Source organism: Neovison vison, chromosome 6 (genome assembly GCF_020171115.1).
Source record: "Neovison vison isolate M4711 chromosome 6, ASM_NN_V1, whole genome shotgun sequence".
In the NCBI taxonomy this organism is placed as follows: domain Eukaryota; kingdom Metazoa; phylum Chordata; class Mammalia; order Carnivora; family Mustelidae; genus Neogale; species Neogale vison.
The window spans coordinates 186,640,515-186,665,310 of NC_058096.1; the positions used below are offsets into that span (position 1 = coordinate 186,640,515).

The 24,796-nt window shown below is 37.6% G+C and overlaps 1 protein-coding gene across 2 annotated transcripts in view; it reads left to right on the forward strand.

Annotated features, from left to right (window-relative positions):
- Positions 1 to 19,923: 19,923 nt before the first annotated feature.
- Positions 19,924 to 24,796, forward strand: part of MDFIC2 (MyoD family inhibitor domain containing 2) — a 104,024-nt gene continuing 99,151 nt past the window's right edge. For both annotated transcript variants that reach the window (XM_044255241.1, XM_044255242.1), the window contains exon 1: positions 19,924 to 20,011. In XM_044255241.1, the coding sequence (XP_044111176.1) occupies positions 19,924 to 20,011 (88 nt within the window). The remainder of the gene's footprint in view (positions 20,012 to 24,796) is intronic.

The following is a 24,796-nucleotide window of genomic DNA, read 5'->3' on the forward strand; positions in this document are numbered from 1 at the left end:
AACTTCAAGTTATTAAAACTGTAAACTTTTTGTATGGAAGTTATATTTTCAGTGATATAAGCTTACGGATTTTTTCCTGTGATGCAATACTTTAACAATATTTTTGCACAAATTCTTACTGAGATTCAGTATGTAGGATAAAGTTACCACTGATTGATTAATACAACTGGACACAAATTGAGTTTCAAACCTCTCTTACAGTACTTCCAATTTAATAGTGTTTAGAAAAATTGAGTCAAATAACAGTAAAAAAGCTTAACCATTAACCTGCTCATAGATAGCATTTTTGAAGTTTTCTAAATGAAAAACAAAGGAAACTGTTAACAGAGCTTCTAAAATCCCATAACTTATAAAAGATGTAAGTTTAATCTTTCACTGCTATTCTGAAAGCTTCTACTGAAAAGCTTAAGGAGTGCTGTGAGTCTTCTTCTTTTTCAATTTTAAATATTTCAAAAAGTTTATAGCTATTATTATTTTAATAAGATAAATGACCATGATTGTATATATGCAATAAGTGATTATCTAGAATTTTATACCGTGTTGCCTAAAATTTGTACTGTATCTTTACTGTCTAAAACATAAGAAAAGGATTTCTTTAAATATCTCTTCTTGTAACAAAGATCATTAGTAAATATGAGCTCTGTAAAATGATAATACCATTAATAGCTTAATTGCCAAAGCATTTTTTGGACATTGGATTTCTTTTTGTTTTTTTAAGATGTGTTTATTTATTTGAGAGAGAGAACACGCACATGTACTGGGAGCATGCGCATAAGCAGGAGAGGGGCGGGATGGGGAGGCAGGGGAGGGGCGGAGAGAGAATCTCAAGCAGATTCCTCACCAGGTGTAGAGCCTGATGCAGGCCCTAACTCGCAACCCTGAGATCCTGACCTGAGCTGAAACCAAGAGTCTGATGCTCAACCAACTGAACCACCCAGATGCCCCAACACCTGAATTCACCACCTCCTGCCAAATGTCAAAACACACTATTCCCTGGCTGCAAACTACGAATTAGACCAGTGAAACAAATATAGATATAGCAGACTTTAAAAAAAATTTTCATTTCATTTTTATAGCAGTTTTTAATTCACAGCAAAATTGAGGGGAAGGTACAGAGATATTCCACATAACCTCTGTCCCCACCCCCCCCCACACACAGACTTTTCCAGGATCAACGTCTTCCACCAGTCTGCACATTTGATACAAGCAATGATCCCACAGTGACATGAAGTCATAGTTTACGTTAAGGTTCACTCTTGATGTTCTATATTTCATGGGTTTGGACAAATGCATAAGAACATGTACCTATCATTAAGATATCATACAGAGTATAGTCACTGGCCTAAAAATCTTCAGTGGCCCACCTATTGATCGCCCCACTGCCATCTCCTCATGACTACTAATCATTTTGGTGTCTTCACAGTTTTGTGTGTTCTGGTTGTCATATAAATGGACTCACCCAAAATGCAGCCCTTCAGATTGGCTTGAACTCTGTAAGTGCAAATTCTATAGTCTGGCTATCCCATGCTGTGTTTTTTGGGATCTCACAACCTTAGCTTTTTACTCCATAAAGTAAGGATTCCAACAGCATGTATCTGTATGTTTGGAAAGGATTAGATGAAGAAAAGCACATTAAATGTTTAACACATATTGTACTGCATGTTTGTAATGGAGGTCTGCTGTTGTTGAGCTCTCTTACCTTTTGTATGACTGAAAAAGTCTTTATTTCAACTTCATTTTTGAAAGAAATGCTTTTGGTGGGTATAGAATTTGAGGTTGATTTTTTCCCCTTGATATTAAAAAAAGTTGCTCCAGCTTGTATTATTTCTGATTTCTATTGCCTGTTGTCATTTACCAATTTTTAGTCTATTTTGTAACGTGTTCTTTTTTCCTAGATACTTTTATTTTTCTGTTTCCCCACTTAATCTTTTTTTTTTGAGACTCCATTTCACTAAGTTACATTGAGTAAGTTATTTCACAGCTCAGTAATCCCCTGTTCCTTTTTTATTGCCTCATTTTTTTTCTTTGTCTTGTATTTTGAATAACTTCTATTGCTCTGTCTTCAGGATCACTAATCTTTTCTTCTTTAGTATTTAGTTTGCTTTTAATCCCAGTCACTATAATTCTTTTCATCTCTAGATGTTTAAATTGTTGTTTGTATGTATGTATGTATGTATAGATCTTCCATGTCTGTCCTATGGGCATGCTTTCTTCTACCTTTCGGAATATACAGAGCATATAACGTTAATCACTGTCTTGAAATTCTTGTCTACTAATTCTATTATCTCCAGCATTTCTGGGTCTATTTATGATTGATTCTTGTCCTGTGTATACAGGTTATGTTTTTTTTTGCATCTTTGTGTGCATGGTAATTTTTTGTTGGATCCCAGACATTGTCTTGTTACATCTTTGAGTGCTGGAGGATGCTTTTTATTTTAAGTATTTTTCATCTTTCTTCTGGGACAAATTAGAAGTAGCTTGATCCTTTTGTGGCTTGCTTCAACAATTGGTTTGGCTGAAGACTTACTTGATGCCCAGTATGTTAGGACTTTTCACTCTGTTTGATGATAATACAAACTCTTCCTAGCCCTGTGTGTGTTCCAGGTGTTGTTCTGCCTATTCCTTTCTAATAGCCGTTCCTGAACTCCAGTGGTTTGTCATGTGGCTCTGAGTGATACTTAGCTGAACAAGAGAAAAGCTACACAATTTTCTCTGTGTATAATTCTCTTTAACCCATTACTCTGCCTTATAAATTCTATCTGTTTGGGATTCTCTGATCTCCAATTATGTCTCCTCAACTCTGTGATATGTCAGTCTCTGTTTCAGTTCCTCTAACCTGCAATGAACCTGTAAAATCCTCCTGGAAAGCAGGCTGGAGCAATCATAGGTCTCATCTTGTTTGTTTTACTTCTATCAAGGGTCACTGTCCTGAAATGCTTGTTCTCCAGAGTCTGATCACCATGGTTTTCCAGGTTTGCTTGTTTGCTTGCTTGTTTTAGTTGTTTTCAACTGGGGAGAGGGACATGGTAAATCTGGTTCTTCTTATTCAGTTATGACTAGAAACTGAATTCCTTTATTATATATCTGTTGAATGTTAACACTCTTAGTAGGAATAACCAGCAGCAGCAGCAGCAGCATTAAATATGTACAGTGAGGCCTAAAAAATAGTAAAAACAACTTCCATGCATGACTTCCTTGCCATCATGGAATAATTGATGTGTCATGAAATTGATATTTATGGGAAAATTAAATAACAAGACTGAGGGAAAGGTAATTATATGAAACAGGGAAAAGTGTCCAAAATTTGACAAGAAAGGAATAAGAAGACACAGAGGGCTAAAGACTTATGTATAAGTCTCTATCATACATATATGTATGTATATGTATATGTATATACAGCCCTCCCACATATCACCTGACATATATGTGTATATATATACACATATATAATATATATTACATATTATGTATTATATATACACACATATATATGTGTATATATATATATTTAGCTCTCCCATATAACTCCTCAGAACATAAGAGATGACCACCACATTGAACTTCATGCATAAGTGTCATGGACTTTGGCACTGTCAAACCAAAAAGAAAGTTTGCTGTCCCAAACAGGGGAAGAGAAGATTATATAGCACCAAGAATATCTACAAACATTTATATTGCATTTACTATGTCCTAGTAACTGTCCTAAGCACTTAACATTTAGTAATCATTTAATCCTACAATGACACTGTGATATAGATACTATCATTAATCCCCATTTAATAGATGAGAAGAGCACAGGGTGATTGAATAACTTGCCCAAAGTCAGACAACTAATAAGTGACATAGCTGGGACATCAAACTCATCATTTGAGGGATATATTAAGAATCCCCACTAATTCGCAAATGTTACAGCCTGTAAGTAAATAAGAAGGACGGAAAGAGTGATGGATGGATGGATGGATGGATGGATGGATGGAAGGAAAGAAGGAAGGAGGGATGGAAGGGATAGAGAAAGAAAGAAGGAAGAAGGAGGAAAGGGAAAAGGGAGGAAGGAGAGAGAAAGCACATTAGAAATGAGATTAGAAATTCACAGAATTTAGAAATGCTCTGTAATGATGCTGATTCCAAGAAGACCAGGGTGCGGCTGAAATCAAATCAGTGTTGCTAGGATTTGGGGAATGGCCATAGAAAAGGTGATGAACTGAAAAAAAGAAAAAGAAAAAAAGAAAAGGTGATAAACTGAAAAAAGGTTGTACCATCAACTGGATTGTAAATATGTAAGGGAAAACAGTTCAACAGAAGGAAAGATGTCTATCCATCTAGAAGAAGGTAAGCCAAAGGGATTTATCCAATATTTTAGACCTACCCAGGCTATTCGAAGGTGACAATGGTAGCCTATCTGTTCGTGGAGAGAGGAACTGAAGGTTGGCATAGATGGCTACATGCCTTAATGGACCTTCAATTATTTTTTGCTAAAGCTATATGCTCACCATTTATTTCTTCATTTGCCAATCCACTCCCTCCTCTAGAGTCTTGCTATACAGATTACAGTCTGTGCAGTAGCCTGGCCATTACCTGCAAGCTTGTTTGAAACGCAGGATTTGAGGACCTATTCCAGACCTCCTGAATGTGAACTTACGTTTTAACGAGACATCCAGGAGATTCTATAGGCATGTGAAATGCCAGGGAGGGCCTGGGGAGGAAGGGTCCACAGGATAGACAAGGTCCCTGTCCAACCCCTACACCACTGTATTCTCAGGGCCTAGTCCAGATCTTCACACAAAAGCCTCCCACCTTTTTTAAAAATAAATCATGGCTACTATTAGTCACACATCAAGTCTGAAAACCAGCACTGGCTTTTTCCCTGTCTCTGTCAACTTTGAGCTCTTCTCTACTAAACTCCTGCAGTCACTGAATGTGCATCTCCACTGGCACTGACAAGTATTATGTCATGTTTTGTTGGCTACGTGTGCATGTGCATGTGGCATTGTATGTAGGACATCTCTCAAGCTATCTAGAACATGCATATCCATGAAGGGCTATAAAACAAACTGAAAAGACATACACTGCAGGGTATGGTAATGAAGTAGGAGCTTAGATGCTAAACTAACCTGAGGTCAATTCTGACTTCTGCTATTTCTGCACGGAACACATCATATACTCAAGCCCACAAAGCCTCTGGTTTCCATCTTTAGGATGGCAGTAGTGGCACATTTCAGAGAGTGGATCTTCTATATACACATAGGTAAAACAGCTAGTGCTATAACTCATCAGTTACTCCTACTCTACTACCTTTGGAGCTTTTAGCCCAAGGTGCGAAAGAGTAATGTAGAAAAGGATTATTATGCCATAAACCAGACAAGAAAATTAAATATTTTTGTTTTGGCCATGTATAGGCAAGAGGAAAGATCAGAGGCTGCTATTGTATCTGACCACTTGTTTTTTTCAGAGAGTTTAATAGTTCAGCTAAGACTTCCTTTATATTGACAGAGACACGATTTACACTGTAATATATCTACCAGTTCTCTTCAAGGGCCGGCCTTTTGTTTTTATGAATACGTATGTACAATGGTTAAAGGTTGGTGCTGTGCAGATGTAACATCAACCACATATATTTAATTCCTTGGAAAGGGTTTATTGTGACTGGACAGAGAGAAGACAACGTTTGAAATGAGCAAATTACAAAGGAAGGAAGAGATTGCAAAATTTCTTTCCATATAAGAGGACTACACTATTATTCTAATAAAATATTTTAATATTTTTTCCTCTTAGAGCATCAATTAGTCAGGGACTCTCTGGAGTTGATTATTTCCTCTTTTGAAATGTAAATGAACACTTGAAAGTTGAGTTTTATTCAATCTGTCTGCAATAACTTTTACCAGCTAATCAGATCCACACCTAGTTGAGAGATACAGCCCTCATGGGGGAAATGACTGAAAAAGAAGAGGAAATACATGGAACCAGATGATGGGCTCTCAGTGTTTCTCAATGGTGAAGCAACTCATTTTGGGTAGGTCATTTTTTTATCATGCAGGATCTTCCTTGTGCAACACCATGTTTATCACCCTGGGCTCCTCTCCTTCATATGGTTGTGATGCCGCCTAGTCATTATGGCAACCTGAAGGACTCCTCTTGAGAACCACCTTTTGCTTTATCAAGAGAAAATAAGTACATCAAAAATTAACCTTGTTTATTATATTTTGCAATTTTGTCTAGGCTGGCCCTAAACCATCTCTTGGACCCCTGAAATAGCTCAATGACATGTAAATGCCCTAGTTAAGATACAAAGGATGTATGGAGACTGTCCTGAGCCTGATTTTCCTCCATTCCAGTCAAGCTAAACCGGTTCCAACTTTCAATATCCAATATCTTTCCTTCCTGATCTCATTGCCTTTTTCGCTGTTCACATATTCACCCTCTAACTCAACACTAGGAGGGAAAAGGAATGGAGAGAAGAGAAGAAACATTTCCTCTGTTACCTCTTTTCATCATCATGGTGCAATACACTTTGTCTTTCCTATGCAGGATATGTTCTCTGCCATCAGCCTTTCTCCTGTGGTTCAATATCTTCTGAAAAGTGCTGGAATGAATTACACTGCATATCAGCACACACTGTTCTTCACTATATTCTTATTATCACATCCTCTTTTGCATTTAATTTTGACAGCCTATATAGGATTTTAAGATACATTAACTCTGTACTCAGATGGCACTTAGAAATGATGAGAGCCAAATGATAAATGACTGATATTATCAGAATACATCCCAGTGTTTCTCAAAGGTGGTTTGTAGACCACTAGGTCCAAGGCTGTGCTAACAGACACCACTGAGAAAATAATTCTGTTGTCAAGTAAGTTTGAAGAAGGCTGGGCTGAACAAATTACTTTAGTGCATGCACAGCTTTATAGAGTCTTTACTGTATGAGTGTGGTAGGCTCTCAACGCAGAGATACAGAGTGATTTCAGTGTTTTCCAAATGTATTTGGCCAGGGGGCCAACTTTCCCACCTATTACTAGAACAATAACAAGAAACAAATGATTCTAGTCTGTATGCCATTTAAGCTATGGGAATGCAGACTTTCAGGGCTGCTGAGGCAGCCTCCAGGCCGTGCACTACATGACTACAGGAGGTGGTGCCTTTTATATGATGCAATGTAAAAGATGCTATCTTTCAGTACGAGATCAACCAAGGAGGAGAACTTCCAGGAGGCTCATATAGTAAGGAACCTGCCTCCAGGATTTGACCTTACACAATCTGGTGAGCTGGTTAAACTCTAGAAAGCTGATGGTTTTGCTTCTCACATAGCTTGAAGTTGGAAGAGAGAGTAGCCGGGAAGAGAAGGGTCCATGTGAAGTAGAGGAGGACAGGATAAGCTGGAGAACCTGTGTCCGTTCTCACTACCTCCTGATGAAGGGGCTGTCCTACAGGAAAAGTTAGTGCCCCTGACCATCAGGTGGTCACTGATGAACACAAAACCACCCAGGACATGGTGGAGCCGCAGGAAGATGTAGGGGAAAATGGAAGGTTGCAGAATGGCAGCTGTCCACACCAAGGAAGTGAGCCAGCAGGTACGGAGGAACAAACAGGAAGAAAATATACCAGTGGCTACTCTAACCTTCCCAGTGAAAGGTGGTCTTTCAAATCTCCAACAAAAATATCTTCTATGGTCCATTCTAACTGGAAATACACAAGGAAAGGAATTCTAGGACACAGAGTTCAGCATAGCTAAGCTAACATATTTACACAGTCACCTCAGGCATCCTGAAGTTCTAAAGTGCCCAGCCTGCAGAACTGCATGGACCGACCTGAGGCCATCAACCACACAATGGTTCCATTCCCACCGTGATAAGAGGTGCAAAGACGAAGTACACTGGGATGGAACAGACCATCCTAATGACACCATGAACTCATAGTGGGCCAGTTGGCAACTGGGAGAAATGAGCTGGTAATGATGAAAGTTTTCCTTTCAGTGATCCTACTTAAAGATCCATGAGGCCTGAATGTAAATCCCAACCCTGCCGCTTATTAGTATGAAATGAACAAATTCATAATGATTTTGTTTCCTTCCACCTTTCACAATAACAAAAAATCTCAGGGTTTTTTCTTAAATATGTGACTTACAATTCAAGAAGAAGAACATGGTACTTTTTATTTCCCCCCAAAGCAAAGAAGATGACATCTTCAATCTACTCAGTAAAAGAAGAAATCTCCCCCTTTGTCACCTTCACCTATTCCTTCCCATATGCAACCATTGTTTTTGTAGGTCTCTGCCCATTAAAATTTTCTTATCTCTTATCTGGAAAACCCATTTTCCCCCTTAGAATTTGTACATTAACAATTATGTGTTCTTAGATCACTGTGGCATTACCTATGTAGGACCTGTGTGGTTTTAACTTTATTAATTTCCTAATTCATGGATATACTGATATTCTTTTCCAATTAGTCTCTATGGCTCTTCAAAGAATTATTTTATCTGAGATAACATCAAATAAAACAGCTTACAATTTTTTATTTGCTTTATAGTTCTTTAAAGGATACAAAGACATCATTTGTGAATAGCTGATCAAATGTTAGAATTTCTTTTTGGATCCAAAAGTCTTGTTAAACTGAAATTGTATTTGAAGTTCAGTTTATTTAAATGTCCTGCTTTAAGACTGACCCATGAGAGGTGGTCTAGAGAAAAGACTGATCAAGATAAGACCTTTTTTTTTTCTTTCTCTCTCTTGGGTTTAAAAAAAAAGTGTCCCTCACTGATATAGGTAGAAGACCAAGTACAGTATGAAAGAAATTATAGTTGTCTGCCCTACTTGGCAGAGAATATCTTGGAACTACAAAAGCAGAGACATAGCCAAAAGATGACAAAGAATGGGGCAAAACAGGAGGAAAAGAACTGCATGCAAAAAAAAGAGAAACATTTCCAGATGTTAACATTTAGGGTAAATTTTACTGACATAATGTATTGATTACAGAGGACTTCGTTTTAAGCATCATCATACCTCCATCAATAATATCTATTAGTTTGCATAATCATTTTAAATAATTATTAAGAATTTAGCAAAAGCTACTGTACTGTAAGAATCAATAAATCAATATCTTCTTATTAATAAATAATTTTAAAGTAATTTCTAATACAAACTCAGTAAAGAACATTCTATATTACTGCAATCACTGTCATCCAAGTATCTCAAAATATCTAGGTTTTGAGTGAGAGAGCAACGCTGCCATTCCTGTAATTGATTTTTTAAATAAAATAAACTGAGTTTGCAAATGTACTAAAAGTTCACTATCTTTTAAAAAAATAGTCTACATTTACAGGAAGGCAGTATGCCTTTTCATCTCTACAATATAATTTTAAGAGGTTAAGGGGGTAGTATCTTGTCTTACTGTCCTTTTCTCCTTTAGAGGGTTTTCCAGCAGATTTTAGTTGATCAAAGACCTCATATAGTCAAATATAAAGATGAGACAGTTGTAAACTCCATCTGGATACCAACTAGTCCTTTAAAGGTAAATTTGTATGTTATAGGATAAAATTGACTCTGCAAGCTAATGGGTGGTATTTTTTTTTTAAGTTGTATTTTCTTTTTTTTTTTTTTTTAAGATTTTATTTATTTATTTGAGAGAAAGAGAGCTCACAAGCTGGGAGGGAGGTACAGAGGGAATAAGACAAGCAGACTCTACACTAAAATAAATAAATAAATAAATAAATGGTCCAACATGGGGCCAATCCCAGGACCCTGAGATTATGACCTGAGCTGAAACCAAGAGTCAGACACTCAACCAACTGAGCCACCCAAGTGCCCCAAAATTTTATGTTCTTTTATTTAAGATTTTATTTATTTATTTTCTGAGAGAGTAAAACAAGCAGGGGGAGTGACAGAGGGGATGGGAGAAGCAGGGTCCTCACTAAGCAGGGCTCAATCCCAGGACCCCAAGATCATGATCCAAGCAGAAGGAAGATGCTTAACCAACTGAGTCATCCAGGCTCCCCATATATATTCTAATCACAGTTTTATTTAAGATCTTTCTCATTTTTCCCTTAAAACGTTTACATCTGATAAAGGCTAAACCCACAAATGGTGAAATCACAAACTTGCATACAACGGTTTCTAACAGCTTTATCTGTGCTATCCATAATGGAAAACCGCTCCAATACTCATCAACAGGTGAACAGATCAACACACTATGTTATGCCCAGACAATGGAAAGCAATAAAAATAAATGCACTATTGATACAACAATAGGAATAAATCTCAAGATCATTGAACTGAACAAAAAGGAATTAGCAAAATAGAATACACTCTGTAGGCTTCTATTTAGATTGACTTCTAGAAAATGCAAACTCATCTGCAGGGAAAGAGAAAAAGAAGATCAGTGTTTGTGTGGCTATAGCGGTGAAGGGAGGGTTGGATTACAAAGGAAAGAGTAAACTTCTGGTTGATGCAGATGTTGGTTATTTTGATTCCAGTGATAGTTTTATGGGTAAATATGTAGTCAAAACTGACTACCACATGTTTTACATATGTGCCATGTGTTGTATACTTCAGCTATATCTCAATAAAGTTGAAGAACAAATCACTCAAAATAAACATACTTGCTAAGTCTTTATTCAACATTAACTATAGCCCAGGCTCCTTTCCATGTTCTTTATATTCATTAACATTTACCCCTCACCCCACACAACTCTGAGGTACATAACATTATTATTACCTCTATTATGCGGAGGAGGAAAATGGGATGGAGAAGTTGCCCACTTTGCTCTCCCTCAGCTGCCCAATTTCTCCACTTTCCTACAAGCCAAACAGGCCTCCTTAGATGATTCAGACAACCCTCAGTGACTTAAACTGCGAAATCCTAATGACTGAATCCTAATTCAAATTTTGGGAGTGAGGATATTGGATTGACCAGATTGAATCACCTATTTCTGACATAATCCATTATGGCCAAGGAACAAGGTTACCGAGTGCTGCTAGACCCACCCCTGCGAGTGATGGAGGTCATTATCTAGAAAGAAAGCCATTCTAAACAGGGCTCCCAAAGTACAGACTACATTGGTAAACTAACTCATCTTACAGCTCTCAGGAGAGTAGAGGGAATGGAGGTATAGAGCAAGGCTATGTGTTCAGAACAACAAAACACATAACATTCTTATTTTTCCATCACTGATATTAACTAGGCCTTTGAGCCCACATTTCTGATGACAATGAAAAACAAACTTACAAATTCAAGTTAGCTCAGTCTCTTCTAGCTTCAAAGAGAGGCTTTCAGGCTATATACAATTCCCTTTGGCTTTCCCTCTGCGAGCAAATACAGTACAACATAGTCCTCTGTCATTGCTGCTCTTCACTTAGCTAGCACTTCCTGATTGCCTTTGGGGATCATCTCATTTTTCACTATTTCTTCTCCCAAAGTTAGTAACCCCTCCATTGCCACTAGCTTGTATTGTCCATACAGCATCCACTAATGGCACCACTTACTGTGACTAAGGGCTTTGCTCCTATTTGCTGGCCCTTGGCACTTCTCTCAGACTTGGAGGAAGTTAGGGATTCTCTCCAGGTTGTCCTCCAAATACATCATAGGATGAAAAATACTCGAGTCTTTCCACCTAGTTCTCCATCTGCTATTGATACTTAGATGGCACGTTGGATGCAGAGATTTTTTTCCTAAGTCTTGAAAACCACTAGAGTGCTTCTAGGAGAGTGGGCAAAAATCTATTCTGCTACTATTCTCTAGATCACCTGGAGATCCTACTGTCCCTATCTTTCTAGGACTATCTAAGACAATAATGCTCCAAATTCCTTTTTAATGAACTTTCAGCATCTAAACCATAGTCACACATCCCCTTCAAACTTCCTTCCTACTCACTTGTCAAAATTTAATTTGGTGGGGTGATTAGCTCAAGCACTACTTTTAAGCAATTTTGTATTTTTACCTAATATGTGATTTATGGCTTAAATGTGATCTTAATTCTTTGGTACTTATCATAAAAAGGACTTGCTTTCAAAACTACTGATTCTTCTATGAACTTAAAATAAAGTGAAATTTGAATCACAAAGATAAGTCACCCTTTGTTCTAGGTTCATCTGCCCCGTACGAGGAGATGAGAAAGTTATCTCTGATGTCTTCTTGATTAGAAGGACAAAGGTAAAGGAATTTTTAAAATTCTTTCTACTTTTGGTCACAATGGAATAAATGGTACTGTACTTGCATTACTTCACATATAGATATAAAACCAGACAAAATAAATGAGGAAGCTATTTTTCAACATTGGACAACAGGCAGAATTATACTGTAATTCTTGAGAGTAGGAAAACACAAAAAATAAACTATACATTTGCTCTACCTCTTGCCTTGGCAGCCCTTTCCCTACCATAGTGCAAGTAGGTGGAATGCACATAGAGTAGCAGATGTGCTCAACTAAAGAGGCAGAGACTGAAGTTTGGACTGTTGAAGTGCCTAGAATTTTCAGGGCAGGATTCTGGAGATGAGAGAGCAGCATAAAGTAGGGAAGGGACAGAGTTCAACACTAGTACTCTTGGCTAAGGTCCTGGCTATGCATGCACAGGATAAGACACTGAATATCTTGCAAAAAGTAACTTTTATGGGGCTGAGCAATTAATGTGGCTACCATGGTTAATATAGCTTTAGAAGGCCCCTGGCCCAACTAGAGTGGACATATCTCACTGACCACTTTGGACATTTAGTTAAGACCTAGGAAAGCACATAACTTGGCCATAACAACCAGATCTTTTAGCATGAGCTACATCATGAAACTAAGAAGAGAACTGAAATTGACCCACCCTAACAAAACATAAAACCAAGCCTGTAGGATACAAAATATGTGTCAGGAATTTAACTGTTTGTTAGAATAAAATTCAACATTCTCTCACAGAATACAGCATAGTGTAAGACTCTCTCATATCATCTAAAATGTCAAGGGTATAATAAAAAATTATTGCACACTTGAAGAATCAAGAAAATGTAACCTATAACCAAGAAAACACCAGTCATTAGAAGTTACAAATGTTAGAGTTACCAGATGACGACTTTAAACTGGCTATAACAGATACAATCGAGAAATTGAAGGAAAAGATAGTGATAATGACAGATAGGCGTTAACAGCAAAGAAGTGGAAGCTGTTAGAAATGACCAAATAGAATGTAAATTCTAGTATACCTAAAATGAAGATACACCTATAATTAAAAATATATCAAATTGCCTTAAGAGTAGATTAAGGACTATAGAAGAAAGTGTTACTGACCTTGAAGGCAAATCTACAGAAATTATTCAATCGGAAGAATAGGGAGCAAAAACTGGGAAAACATGACCTGTGTGAAAATATTAAGAAGTCTAACATAAGTTAGACTTATGGGAATGTTAGAGGGAAAGAAAAGAGGGAAGAGGGCAGAAAAATATCTGAAGAAATAATGGCCCCAATTTACCATCATAGTCAGTCTGCTGAAAACCAAAGAAAAAGAAAAGAAAATTAAAGTGATCAGAGAGGGGAAAAGACATGTTAGATGTAGGAAGGAGGGAAGGAAGGAAGGAAGGAAGGAAGGAAGGAAAGGAGGGAGGAAGTTGGGGAGGGAAAAACTGGCAGTCAAGAATTTTATATCTAGGATAAATTATCCTTCACAAAAGGGAGTAAACTGAAAGGTTTCTATATAAAGTTGAGTCTGTCACCAGTTGAGCTGAACTTCAAGGAATGGTTAAAAAACAACAACAACAATGACAAAAACAAACTGAAACAAACAAAAAAAAAGGCAAACCAAAACCAAAACAACAACAAAATAGCTCTATAGGCTGAAGAAGAATGAAATCAAATGAAAACTAAGGTCTACTGAAAGACAAAAGTGACAACTGCGTGGGTTAACATTAAAAGAATCATCTTTTTTTTTTTTTCTTTTCCTAATTTCTTTAAAAGACAACTGACTAAACACACACACACACACACACACACAAACATACTGACTGTCAGTTCGTCACATTTGTAGAGTACAATATATGAAAATAATAGTTTAAAGGAGTGTGTAAGCAGAATTACGCGGTTATAAATTTATTACATTTAACATGAAGTAGAACAATATTTACACTAAGTGGGCTGCATTAAGTTAAGGATGCATATCATAATTCTGAGGAACCAAAAATCTTCATAATAAACCCACTAGTGAGTATCATTGACATGTTTGAATCTTTTCTCAATGCCAGACAACATCTAAGTCAGTAAAAAGAACTCTATAAGGTATAAAAATAATTTGGTAAAGGTAAACAGCTCTTTTTAATGATCTGGCATGAAACGAGGATAAAACTTAATGTATTTTATATCCTTGAGTGTTATTTCTTAAACCTTAACTTTTGATGAGATGTAACTTCTAATAAATCCATGAATTGGTATGCCTGTGGTGTTAGCTGTAACCTTTCCCTGGGAAAGCCTGTGTTTCAAATATGGAACTTTCTTCTTGTTTTATTTACCTTGCCTCTGATGTTTTGAACCAGTGTTTATTTACTCCATGTGCATTTTTGTACTGAGGCCAAAAAATCCCAAAGAGAATGTTAAAAACACAAAATATTTGATGGCATATATTGATCATTCGAATAGTTATTGAAAACATTTTAAGTAACTGTATAAATAATATAGAGATTCTAAATTAGATTATTAATTATAAATTAGAGTATTTAGATTTTCTAAATAATATAGAATTCCATTATATAGCAGAAAACATACTGCCAAAGAATAGCACAACTTCCTATCACATTTCTATTTGGATCCAATCCACTAATCCTTCAGTAAAACTCTGCTCTACAAAATATATACCTTAAATCCAAAAATCTGCATTGGTGACTTCTCTCCACATTGATTAATATCATAGTGACCCATTGAACATACAATTTCATTGTTTTAGAAAAAACAGCAAGTAACAATATAGTGATCTCAGAGACAACAAAAAAGACTAACCTGACAGCACATAATTATTTGGTAGTTTGTAAGTTTCTAGGAATTTGCCCATTTTTTCCAGGTCGGGCAGTTTGTTGGCATATAATTTTTCATAGTATTGTCTTATAATTATTTGTATTTCTGTGGTGTTGATTGTAATCTCTCTTCCTTCATTCATGATTTCATCAATTAGGGTCCTTTCTGTTTTCTTTTTGGTAAGGCTGGCTAAGGCATTATCAATTTTATTAATTCTTTTGAAGAACAAACTCCTAGTTTTGTTAATCCATTCTACTGATTTTTGTTTGTCTGTTTGTTTTTATATTATTTATTTCTGCTGGCTTTAGGCTTTATTTGTTGTTCCTTAAGGTGTAAAGTTAGGCTGTGCATTTGAGACTTTTTCTTGGTTCTTGAGATAGGCCTGTGTGGTAATATACTTCCCTCTTAGGACTGCCTTTGCTGCTGATAACACATAATTATTCGTCTGTTAAGGAAGTCTCCAGCTTCATGCATTCAATTTTACTGTTTTATTTTTACAGAAACAAGAACATGAAACTTAACAATGATTACAGGTTTTTCTCTTGGCCAAGACTGCCTTTTGCTGGATAGTTTGTCCTTTAAGTTTCTTCCTTTAATCAGATTTTGACCAGGAACCAGAAATACTGATGCACGATCAAAATAAAAGGAATGGAATTACAAGAAGAGCACATTCACACTATCCTTATTTAGAAAAGAAAACCCAAACAGAATTTAACAAGAAAACTTGAGCCTTGAAATCACATCCTTCGGTTTGAATTGTTTAGCTCGTTATTTTAAGTGGACACAATGAACATAATCGGGGGGGGGTTCTTTTTCAAATACGTTCTCTTTGAATTCTAGATAAACCAGCCCATCTTCTGAGGCTGGTTTGTCACTTCTACCTTCATTTTGGACTACCTATTGTTTCCATGCCAGGACTGAGATTCATTAGACTTGGTCTCCCTTCACTTCCTACCATCAATTATGATTTATTCCATTCATCCCAAGGCTCAGTCCAGCTCAAGAGACTGTTTTGTGGCCCAAGGACATCTCTAGGTGAATGAATGAATAAATGGTTTGAAGGTTGGCATGGGTATGCACTACCCCTAATGCAACGTTTTGCTCTCAAGGACACTAGGGATACACAGTTTGACACAGGAAAAAGAACTGCTTATTCTTACCATCTTTACTGATAAAGTAGATGAAGGAAATTGGATATGATACTTATTAACATCTACAGGTCTCATGATGACGGCTGAAACAAAGACAAGAATAGAATTTGAAATGAGCTGTCTGATTTCAAAAAAATGGTGCTCCTCCAAATAAAACAAAATTCCACACAGAAAATTCAAGTAACGTCAAACACTCTTAAAGATCAAAGCCAACTGAAAAGGCAAAGGTAATATCAGAGGGCAGTGAGAGGCTCAGCAAAGAAAATGGAAAAAAACAAAATAGTACATATTCTAAGCATTAGAACATGTTGAAAATAAAATTGGCCAAAATTAGGTAATTCCAAATTAGAAATGGATTTTATCTTCATAAAAATTCCCTCCTCAGGACAACTCTTGCAAAGGGATTTTAAAGTTTGCAATTTACGTAACACTAGCTCTCAAATAATTGTATCACAGTAACCACAAAAATGAAATGAGTAGAAAGGATGTAGATAGCAAGGATTATCAGAGAATAAACCAGAAGCAAGAGTAATCTGTAATCTCCAAAGTAAGAAACATAGACAGGAGTTTGAGTTATAGACTGCCCTTGGGAGAGATAACTAGAAAGTAGTTTAGATGAAATTAAATAAAATACATAAAGATGACCATAGAATCTGACCCTGGAAGCATCACAGGCTCACAGGTTAAAATGGGTTCCCTGCCTTAGAACTACATGGAAAAGAGGTTAGATGACTTATAACCCTAGAAAGATCCAAACTTCATTTTGAATCTTAAGGGAAAAGGAAAGTTTTATTAACCATATAGTCTGATACAAAAATATAACTGAAAATAAGCAGGGAGGAATAATACATTCAAACAGTGCTCCTGCTCTTTCATTATTCTCTTCTGGTTGCTTGACTCTCTCTTCTCCACTAGCTGTTTGTACCTTACTTTTTCTTACCTTCCACGTTGTCTCTGTTCACTGTTTAAAGAGCACCATAACTATTATCTATCAAACTTCTTCCAGACCCACTAATATATAAGCTTTTAAATAAATTAGATATATCACCATACGGGCCTATCTAGAAGCAATTGTCCCTTTCCAAAGGACAATGCCAAAATATTAAGGAAATTAGACGAGGTCATCAGTGAATGAGTAAGGGACATAAGATGCTACAACAGAACACACCCATTTAACAGTGAAAATCTTCTTTCTTCATCTCTCCCCTAACCTAACACTTTCCTGAACAATATAATGAGTCCATTGTCCATTTTAATTTTCTTTTACTGAGAAGCCCATTTTTCCAATGATGGGCCCTCTTCTTCATGGTCACAGGCCAATAAATCCAACTTCGTTGGAGGTGGGGAAGTGCCCTAACCATAGGAAAGAGACAACCTAAAGGCATTTTGTAATGGGTGTATCCTAAGAATTTGGGACAAAGGAAAACACCATCAATTGTATGTGCTGGTTTTATTTCATTATTACTGTCGAATATACATTTTCAATCCAGATACGTATTATCTGTTGAGGCTCTTATGCTATAGAATGCTCTCCTTTATAGGCAAGAAGACTATATAATTTGAGGAGAGGTGCTTTTTAAATAATAATCATAAAAAGAAATGCATGCTGTAGGAAGTAATGTCTACAAATAGAATCACCATTCACTGCAATTAGAGAAGCCACACACTGAACAAGATACAGAAAATGCTAAGATCTAGGCTGAGTCCTCACGGGGTTCACAGTCTTGGGAGGAAGATAAGATGGGTTTACGTGAGACCAAAGTGGATATGATTATACCAGGTGTCCCAAGTGGGATCAGAATAGGGAGCAGTCATTTCCAGGGGAGAGGCATCAAGAAGGCTTCAAGGTGGGAGTGGAAATGGAATTTTGAGGATATATTTCTGGAATGTTAATAACAGAAATGGGCAAGTTTAAGGAATAAGAGCATTGCAATTAGTTTGGAGTTAAAGGTTAGGCACCTGGAGAACTCTTAAAACTCGAAGCCACAGTTTAAACACGATGCTGTATAGAATCTGACCATTCGAGGTATTCCTTAGCTGCCTGAAGAATTTTATGTCATTGCTAATGGGAGGAAGTGAAAGTTGTCACAGTATGAAAATTGGATCATCAAGGGATTTTTTAAAGATGATGAAACTGGAAGCAAAGTACAAGAAATGTAGTTGGTGAAGGTGATGAAATGGGTACAAGGTGATTTGTCCGGGGACACTGGAGGAGGAACACCACTTTTGGCCAAAAAATAAAGATTATTTTCCATGATGGGGGAAAAAAAAAAAAGACAACATTTAGGGGACACCTGGATGGCTCAGTGGGTTAAGCCTCTGTCTTCGTTCAGGTCATGATCCCAAGGTCCTGGGATCGAGCCCCACATCGGGCTCTCTGCTCAGCAGGGAGCCTGCTTTCCCTTCTCTCTCTGCCTACTTGTGATCTCTCTCTTCTGTGTCAAATAAATAAATAAAGTCCTTAAAAAAAAAGACATCATTTAGGAATGATGGACCATTTATCATCATGCGTAAGTAAGGATTATCCTTGTGTTGTTAACTTGTGGTTGAAAACTGTATGATCTTTGACTAAGAATTTAATGACAAATCCTCTTTTAGAATGTTTCTCCAAATCTTTTTTGGATTATGTGGAGACTCTCAGAAGAAAAAAAAAAATTGAAATGTTTCTTGTTGCCTAAAAAATGTTAGAAAAACTTGCCTTTCAAAATGTCAGCTGCAGGATGGACTTCTAGAGAATAAAACTTCGTAGAGATTTCCCTTCCTTTTCTTTTAACCCACATAGTCCATGTCTATTTTTCAGTATGTTTTTTCCCCACATCCTTTACAATTAACCCCCTAAGTGATGAATGGTGGGTATGGAAGAACAGGGACTGGAGAAACAGTCAATTTGAAAAGAGTTCATTATTGTACCCTATCTTGCAAAGTGTCATTTTAAATAAGTGCTAGCCTGGAAAAGATTTTTATTGTTTTGAACCACAGGCTTTCTATTACCTTTAAAACACACACACACACACACACACACAACCTCTCAGCCGCAAGTTAGATGCTTCTGGCAGCAAGACAAATCTAGCACCACCCCGGGAGGCAGCATATTTGCTTCTTCGCTCACTTCTGGCAGGGTGGAGGAATGCTGGACATCCAGAAACAACAAGGAAGGCTGCCCAGAGCATCTCCAGGCTGCTCCCCTGTCCCGTGCCTTGGGCCTCCTCCTTTGGGAACACGCAGGTAAGTTACACTGAGGTGCTAATTCAAGTGGAGCGTCCTAGCTCACCGCAAGCAAGCCACTCAAGTCAAGTACAAATGCACTGAAAGGGCATGACTGGCCTTAGCACCTTCCGGGAGCTCCACTTGGCCTGACTTAGGTCGTAAGGTTTTCACTGGATCCAGTAAATTGCTGAAAAGGTTCTTTTGAGTTTTATTATTGGTTATATCTTTGTATATCATTTTGCAGCATGCTTTTTTATAGACTATAAAAAAAGACATTAAAACAGCAACTGATTTTTTTTTTTAACAAATCTGTGACAGTTGTTAATCTGTTATTCTTTCGTATGTGGAAATTATTAGATCTTATAGCCATCTTTACTGCTGGAAAATGAACCATCATATAAAGTTTAGTTCTCACTGTAAATGTTTTAAAATACTACAAATGGGTAAAATGTAAGACTTAACATTAGACAGCGAGCTGAAAAAATATAGAGATCAAATTTTCCTATAATATTGCAGTAGTCTCTAAATATAAAGCTCAATGTTATAAATTCGGGTTCTTAATGAATTTTTTATATCACAAATTCTGTTTCCACTTAGATGTCAGAAACTGAGCTGGAAAAGATAAAAGTAAGAACAGCTGAGCATTTCGAAAATGATAAAAATAACATTTCTTGGTTAAAGGAAGGTAAGTCCTCTTGATGTTGATTTTCTATCAATGTGAAAAAATTGTGCTTTTGTTTATTAGTAAGAGGTAGTGTGGGACAGAAGGAGGAGAATGTCCCAGAAGTTCAAATAATGTTAGTTCTTTGGGTTTTCTTTGTTTCTTCCTTTTTTTTTTTTTTTCTGGGTGGGGGGCCTAAGTGGTAGTTTGAGTGTCTTTAGTATTGAAATGCTTTCTATATTCCCTATGCTTCAGTAAACACTGATTATTTTGTTGATGAGAGAATATACATTTTCAGGCTAGATACGTATAATCTGTGAGTGTCTTATGCTGGAGAATGCCCTCCTTTATAGCCAAGAAGACTAAATAATTTGAGGAGAAGTATTTTTTAAATAATAATCACAGAAAGAAATGCATGCTGTAGGAAGTAATGTCTACAAATAGAATCACCATTCACTGCAATTAGAGAAGCCACCTTCCCAGGGGGGACTGCTGTCCGCCACGGGCCTTGCATGGGTAGGATGGTTGCTTGAAATACACACACAAATCGATATGTTCTCCTAAGATGAGCACAAATTTGTCCACTTTTGAAAATATGAAGAAGCTCGTGATTGTTTACTAGAAGGTATGGTTTTATAAACTTTTCCATTTATTACTATCTTTAATGCCTTTTAAAGGAAACTGAATTAACATTTTTTCTCTATAGATGTGAGCCTTGTAGACTATTGCATGAATCTATCCAACTGTAAAGAGATTTTTAAGTAGCTGCCATTCCTCAAGAGTGTTGTCTAAGGTCATGGGGGACTTGAATGTTTATGTCGAGGAAGCTCTAGGATACCCAAACAATAATAATGACATCAACCACACTGACAATGCATATCCAGGATTATGCTGAGTCATCATACCAACCTGAGGAAGCAGTAGCTATTCCTAATTTTCAGATGAGGGAAGAGAATTTTAGAGAGTTCAAGAACAGTTGCCTCAGATCACACAATCAGCAAGCGACAGAGCTGGGATTTGATCCCAAAATGTGGGGACTCCATAGTATATGAATTTTACCACCTCCTTGCGCAGCGTTTCAAAGGAAAGATACTTAAATTACTCCTCAGGTCGTAGAAGAGCTCAGATGTTTTTTTTTTCCTACAGTGTTTAAATCAACACCTTCACCTTCATACCCTCACATCTGCTCTTATTCTTAATCCCACTCCCATTCAGAAAGTATTGACTTCCTAAAAAAAGATCCCTTTCACCCCCTTTCCCCCCAACCCCCCCCTACCCCCTGCTGGATGACCCAGTGATGGAAATTAATGGCTGGAGCTCATCTCTCCTGCAGACTCTGTCTCTGAATAAGGGCTAGTACAGACTCAGAACTACTCCAAAAAGCCACGGGACAAGAAAATTCTCTAACTTCTTTTTACTAAATATTTTTAAATAGGATGTTTTAAAATACGATGGGGAAATAAAAAAATTAAACCGGAGTCCGAGATCCCCCTTGGTTTTTCTTGTGAACTCCACAAGAAAGACATGAAGACACGGGTGCTCTTCCTACTACTTAGAGTGAAGTTTATATTACTTATTTTTGCTTTCGTTGCCCCAGGCTATACCTGTCTCATATAGAAGTAACGGTAAAATTGATAGAACAGTCAATTGTGTCCTGAAGAATTTTTTTTTTAATTGCATCCATTAAGTGAGATTTAGGCATTGAATTCTTGTAATCTATAAAATCTAATTTCCCAGGTGACCTGTTTTATCCCATTTGGACACTTCATTTAAGCTATACTCAAATTATGTTTACTATATTTCATAAAAGGAAATTGAGCCAGATGCCAGATGACAACATCTTAATTGGGAATTATCAGGATGAGTTAGTTTTCGAACATAAATGTCTTTTTTTTTTTTAATGTTAAGAAAAAGTATATGTGCTGGCTTTTTTTTTAAGGCAAACTGGTACAGTAGGAAGAACAGAGCATTTAAAGCAGGCAGGTGTGGTTTTTAAATCTCAGCTCAGCTATTTATTAGCTTGTGTGACTGTGGCAGTTTATCTAACCTCCCCAGCCTCAGACTCCTTACTTAGCCAGGGACCAAGATACCTACTTGGTGAGATGATGGGCATAAGAGTTTATTACTACTGTGGGGTTTCTTTCCCTTTTTAAAGCATGATTCCATATAATGTAACTATGTTTTTTGAGATCTTGATTCACACTTTGAACAATCTGCAAGAGTACCAGCACTGTTTGTTTTTATAGTATCGCACATAAATTCCTTCATTTAGTCCCTACAATAATTGGTGGTACTGCAGATTGTCCCCATTTTACAGATTAAAAGACTGAAGTTCAGAGAGACGTTGGATCTATTCAAACTTTCAGAATAGATATGTAGCAGCCTGAATCTTTCTTTCTTTCTTTCTTTCTTTTTTTTCTAAAGATTTATTTATTTGAGAGAGAGTGAGAGAGTGCACAAGCAGGGAGGAGGAGCAGAGAAAGAGGGAGAAGCAGACTCCCTGCAGAGTAGGAAGCCAGATGCAGGACTCCATCCCAGGACCTAGTCAAAGGCAGATGCTTAACCGACCTAGCCACCCAGGCGCCCATGGCAACCTGAATCTTGAAACCCCTTCTAAACTCCATCCTTGGCCTTCATGCACTTTGTCACAGTGACTCCTCCGGTGGTTATCAATCCATATTTTAAATTTATCAACCCCTCACTTTCAAATAAATGAAATCTGATGCTTTAAAATTGTTCAAAAAAATTTTTTTTCACGAATGACAAAAGTACTTGCTTCTCACATCACTGTGTCCCTTGCCTTCCCCTGCAACTCCTGCTGTCCGCTCCCTGTTGTTACAATGTAGGGAATCCTAGCAATGCATAATTTGGGTTGGGGCAAGCCTGCCCTGGGGTCACCTGCAGAAAACAGTGACCTCAGTGTCTGGTGTCAAGAGTGAGCTTGTAACCCACAGGAGTTACCACAGTCATTGCCAACCTGAGAACTGACAGTCCTTCTAACTTCTCAACTTCAAACATTAATTTCATTCATCCTATATGATTCACATTTCTTTTTCTTTTTTTTAAGATTTTATTTATTTATTTGACAGACAGAGATCACAAGTAGGCAGAGAGAGAGAGAGAGAGGAGGAAGCAGGCTCCCTGCTGAGCAGAGAGCCTGATGTGGGGCTCGATCCCAGTACCCTGGGATCATGACCTGAGCTGAAGGCAGAGGCTTTAACCCACTGAGCCAGCCAGATGCCCGGCGATTCACATTTCGTATTCATGGCATTACTGGAGACAAGGCAAAGGCATGGTAGAGAACCATTTAAAAAAAAAAAAAAAAAAAAGTGGGGGTTATCTACTTGTCTTGTTGTCTTGCTTTTGCCTGAAAGGCAAAGAGGCTCTTATTTACCTTCCACTTGCTTTCAGATGGGGATGGATCTCAGGTGCCTGAAGGCCTCAGTCATGGGGTCAAAGAGCTGGTGAAAGCCACACCCAGAGCTGCTGTCAACAATTAGAGTAAAAAGGTTTTGAGAAACAGGCTGGCAGGCCTGAAAATGCACTCACTGTAAAATTAACTGAATCTTACCTGATTTCTTATCAAACCATCAGGCAGTCTTGTGTACCACTATTCGTCATCTTGCCTTTAAATGCCAGACTTTCCAAATCTGAGATTTATCGGATTCCCGGGCCCCCACTTAAAGAATCTGAGAAATAGGGGAAGCCCAGGAAAAAATGCTGAAGAGCTAGACAGGTGATTCTGAAGTAAGGTGTGCACAGAACTTACGTGGAGACACTCGGTTTTAAGACCATCAGAGGAGCACAATATAATTTTGAAATATGTGCGAGACATGATGAACCATGATACACAAGTGTGGACCAAAATAGGTGAGAAAGGAGGTCTTAAAGGAGCTCAGGGCCTATTTGCACAGGTTGGCGGGGGGGAGATAGACATGTGGGAGCAGGGGCTTCGGGGCTGGAAGACGTGTGCTTTGGTGCAAGGGAAATGGTCCTGTTGGTTAGTCATCTGTGTATGGATTAACACAAACTGTGGGGAAAGGACAGACTGAATTCCCAATACAGGCTAAGTCGCTGGACGCCAGTTCTGGGTTTTCACGACAGGCCTCAGGGCAGGGACGAATATACTGAAGGGGGATTTGGGGATATGATCTGTCACTGCTGTACAGAGCAGGAAGACACAGGCAGAGGCAAGGTTAAAGCAGGAGAGATAGTAATGGCCAAGACGGCAAAATATTCATTCAGTAGCCCGGAAGTGAGAAAAACAACCTGGATAAAAGTCATAACAAGGAGAGGAAGAAAATAGGCCCAAATGTGAAAAACTTTATGAAGGAAAAATTGATAGAACATAGAAATTGGGGGGGAAATTAGAGGTGGAATAAGATGGCATGTAATACCCCATTAGGCCAGGGAGCATTCTGGGTAAGCATTTTAGTGCTTGCGCCTTATACCATTTGATACGGAAGAGAAACATCAAAATGAAGGGATGGAAGCCTTTAAATTGTTGCCATTTGCAGTTTAAAATCATAGCATCACCAGTATTTGAATGACACACAATTTTTTACAGCGTCTCCAGATTTTTCAGGAGAAGATAGAAATCCGGATTTCTATGTGGAATCTCCAGATTTCCCAAGATGCAGTAAAAAGAACAACAACAACAATAAAAAAGCACCGGGCAGACGAGGGAAGGCAGGTTCTGTGAGTCTGTTGTAGTCCGGAGGCTACCAGTTTGGAACTTCTGTCCCAAGAGCTTGTATCTCTAAACAAAATCTATTACAATTTCCTAAAAGGCACATTCCCGTAAAAATT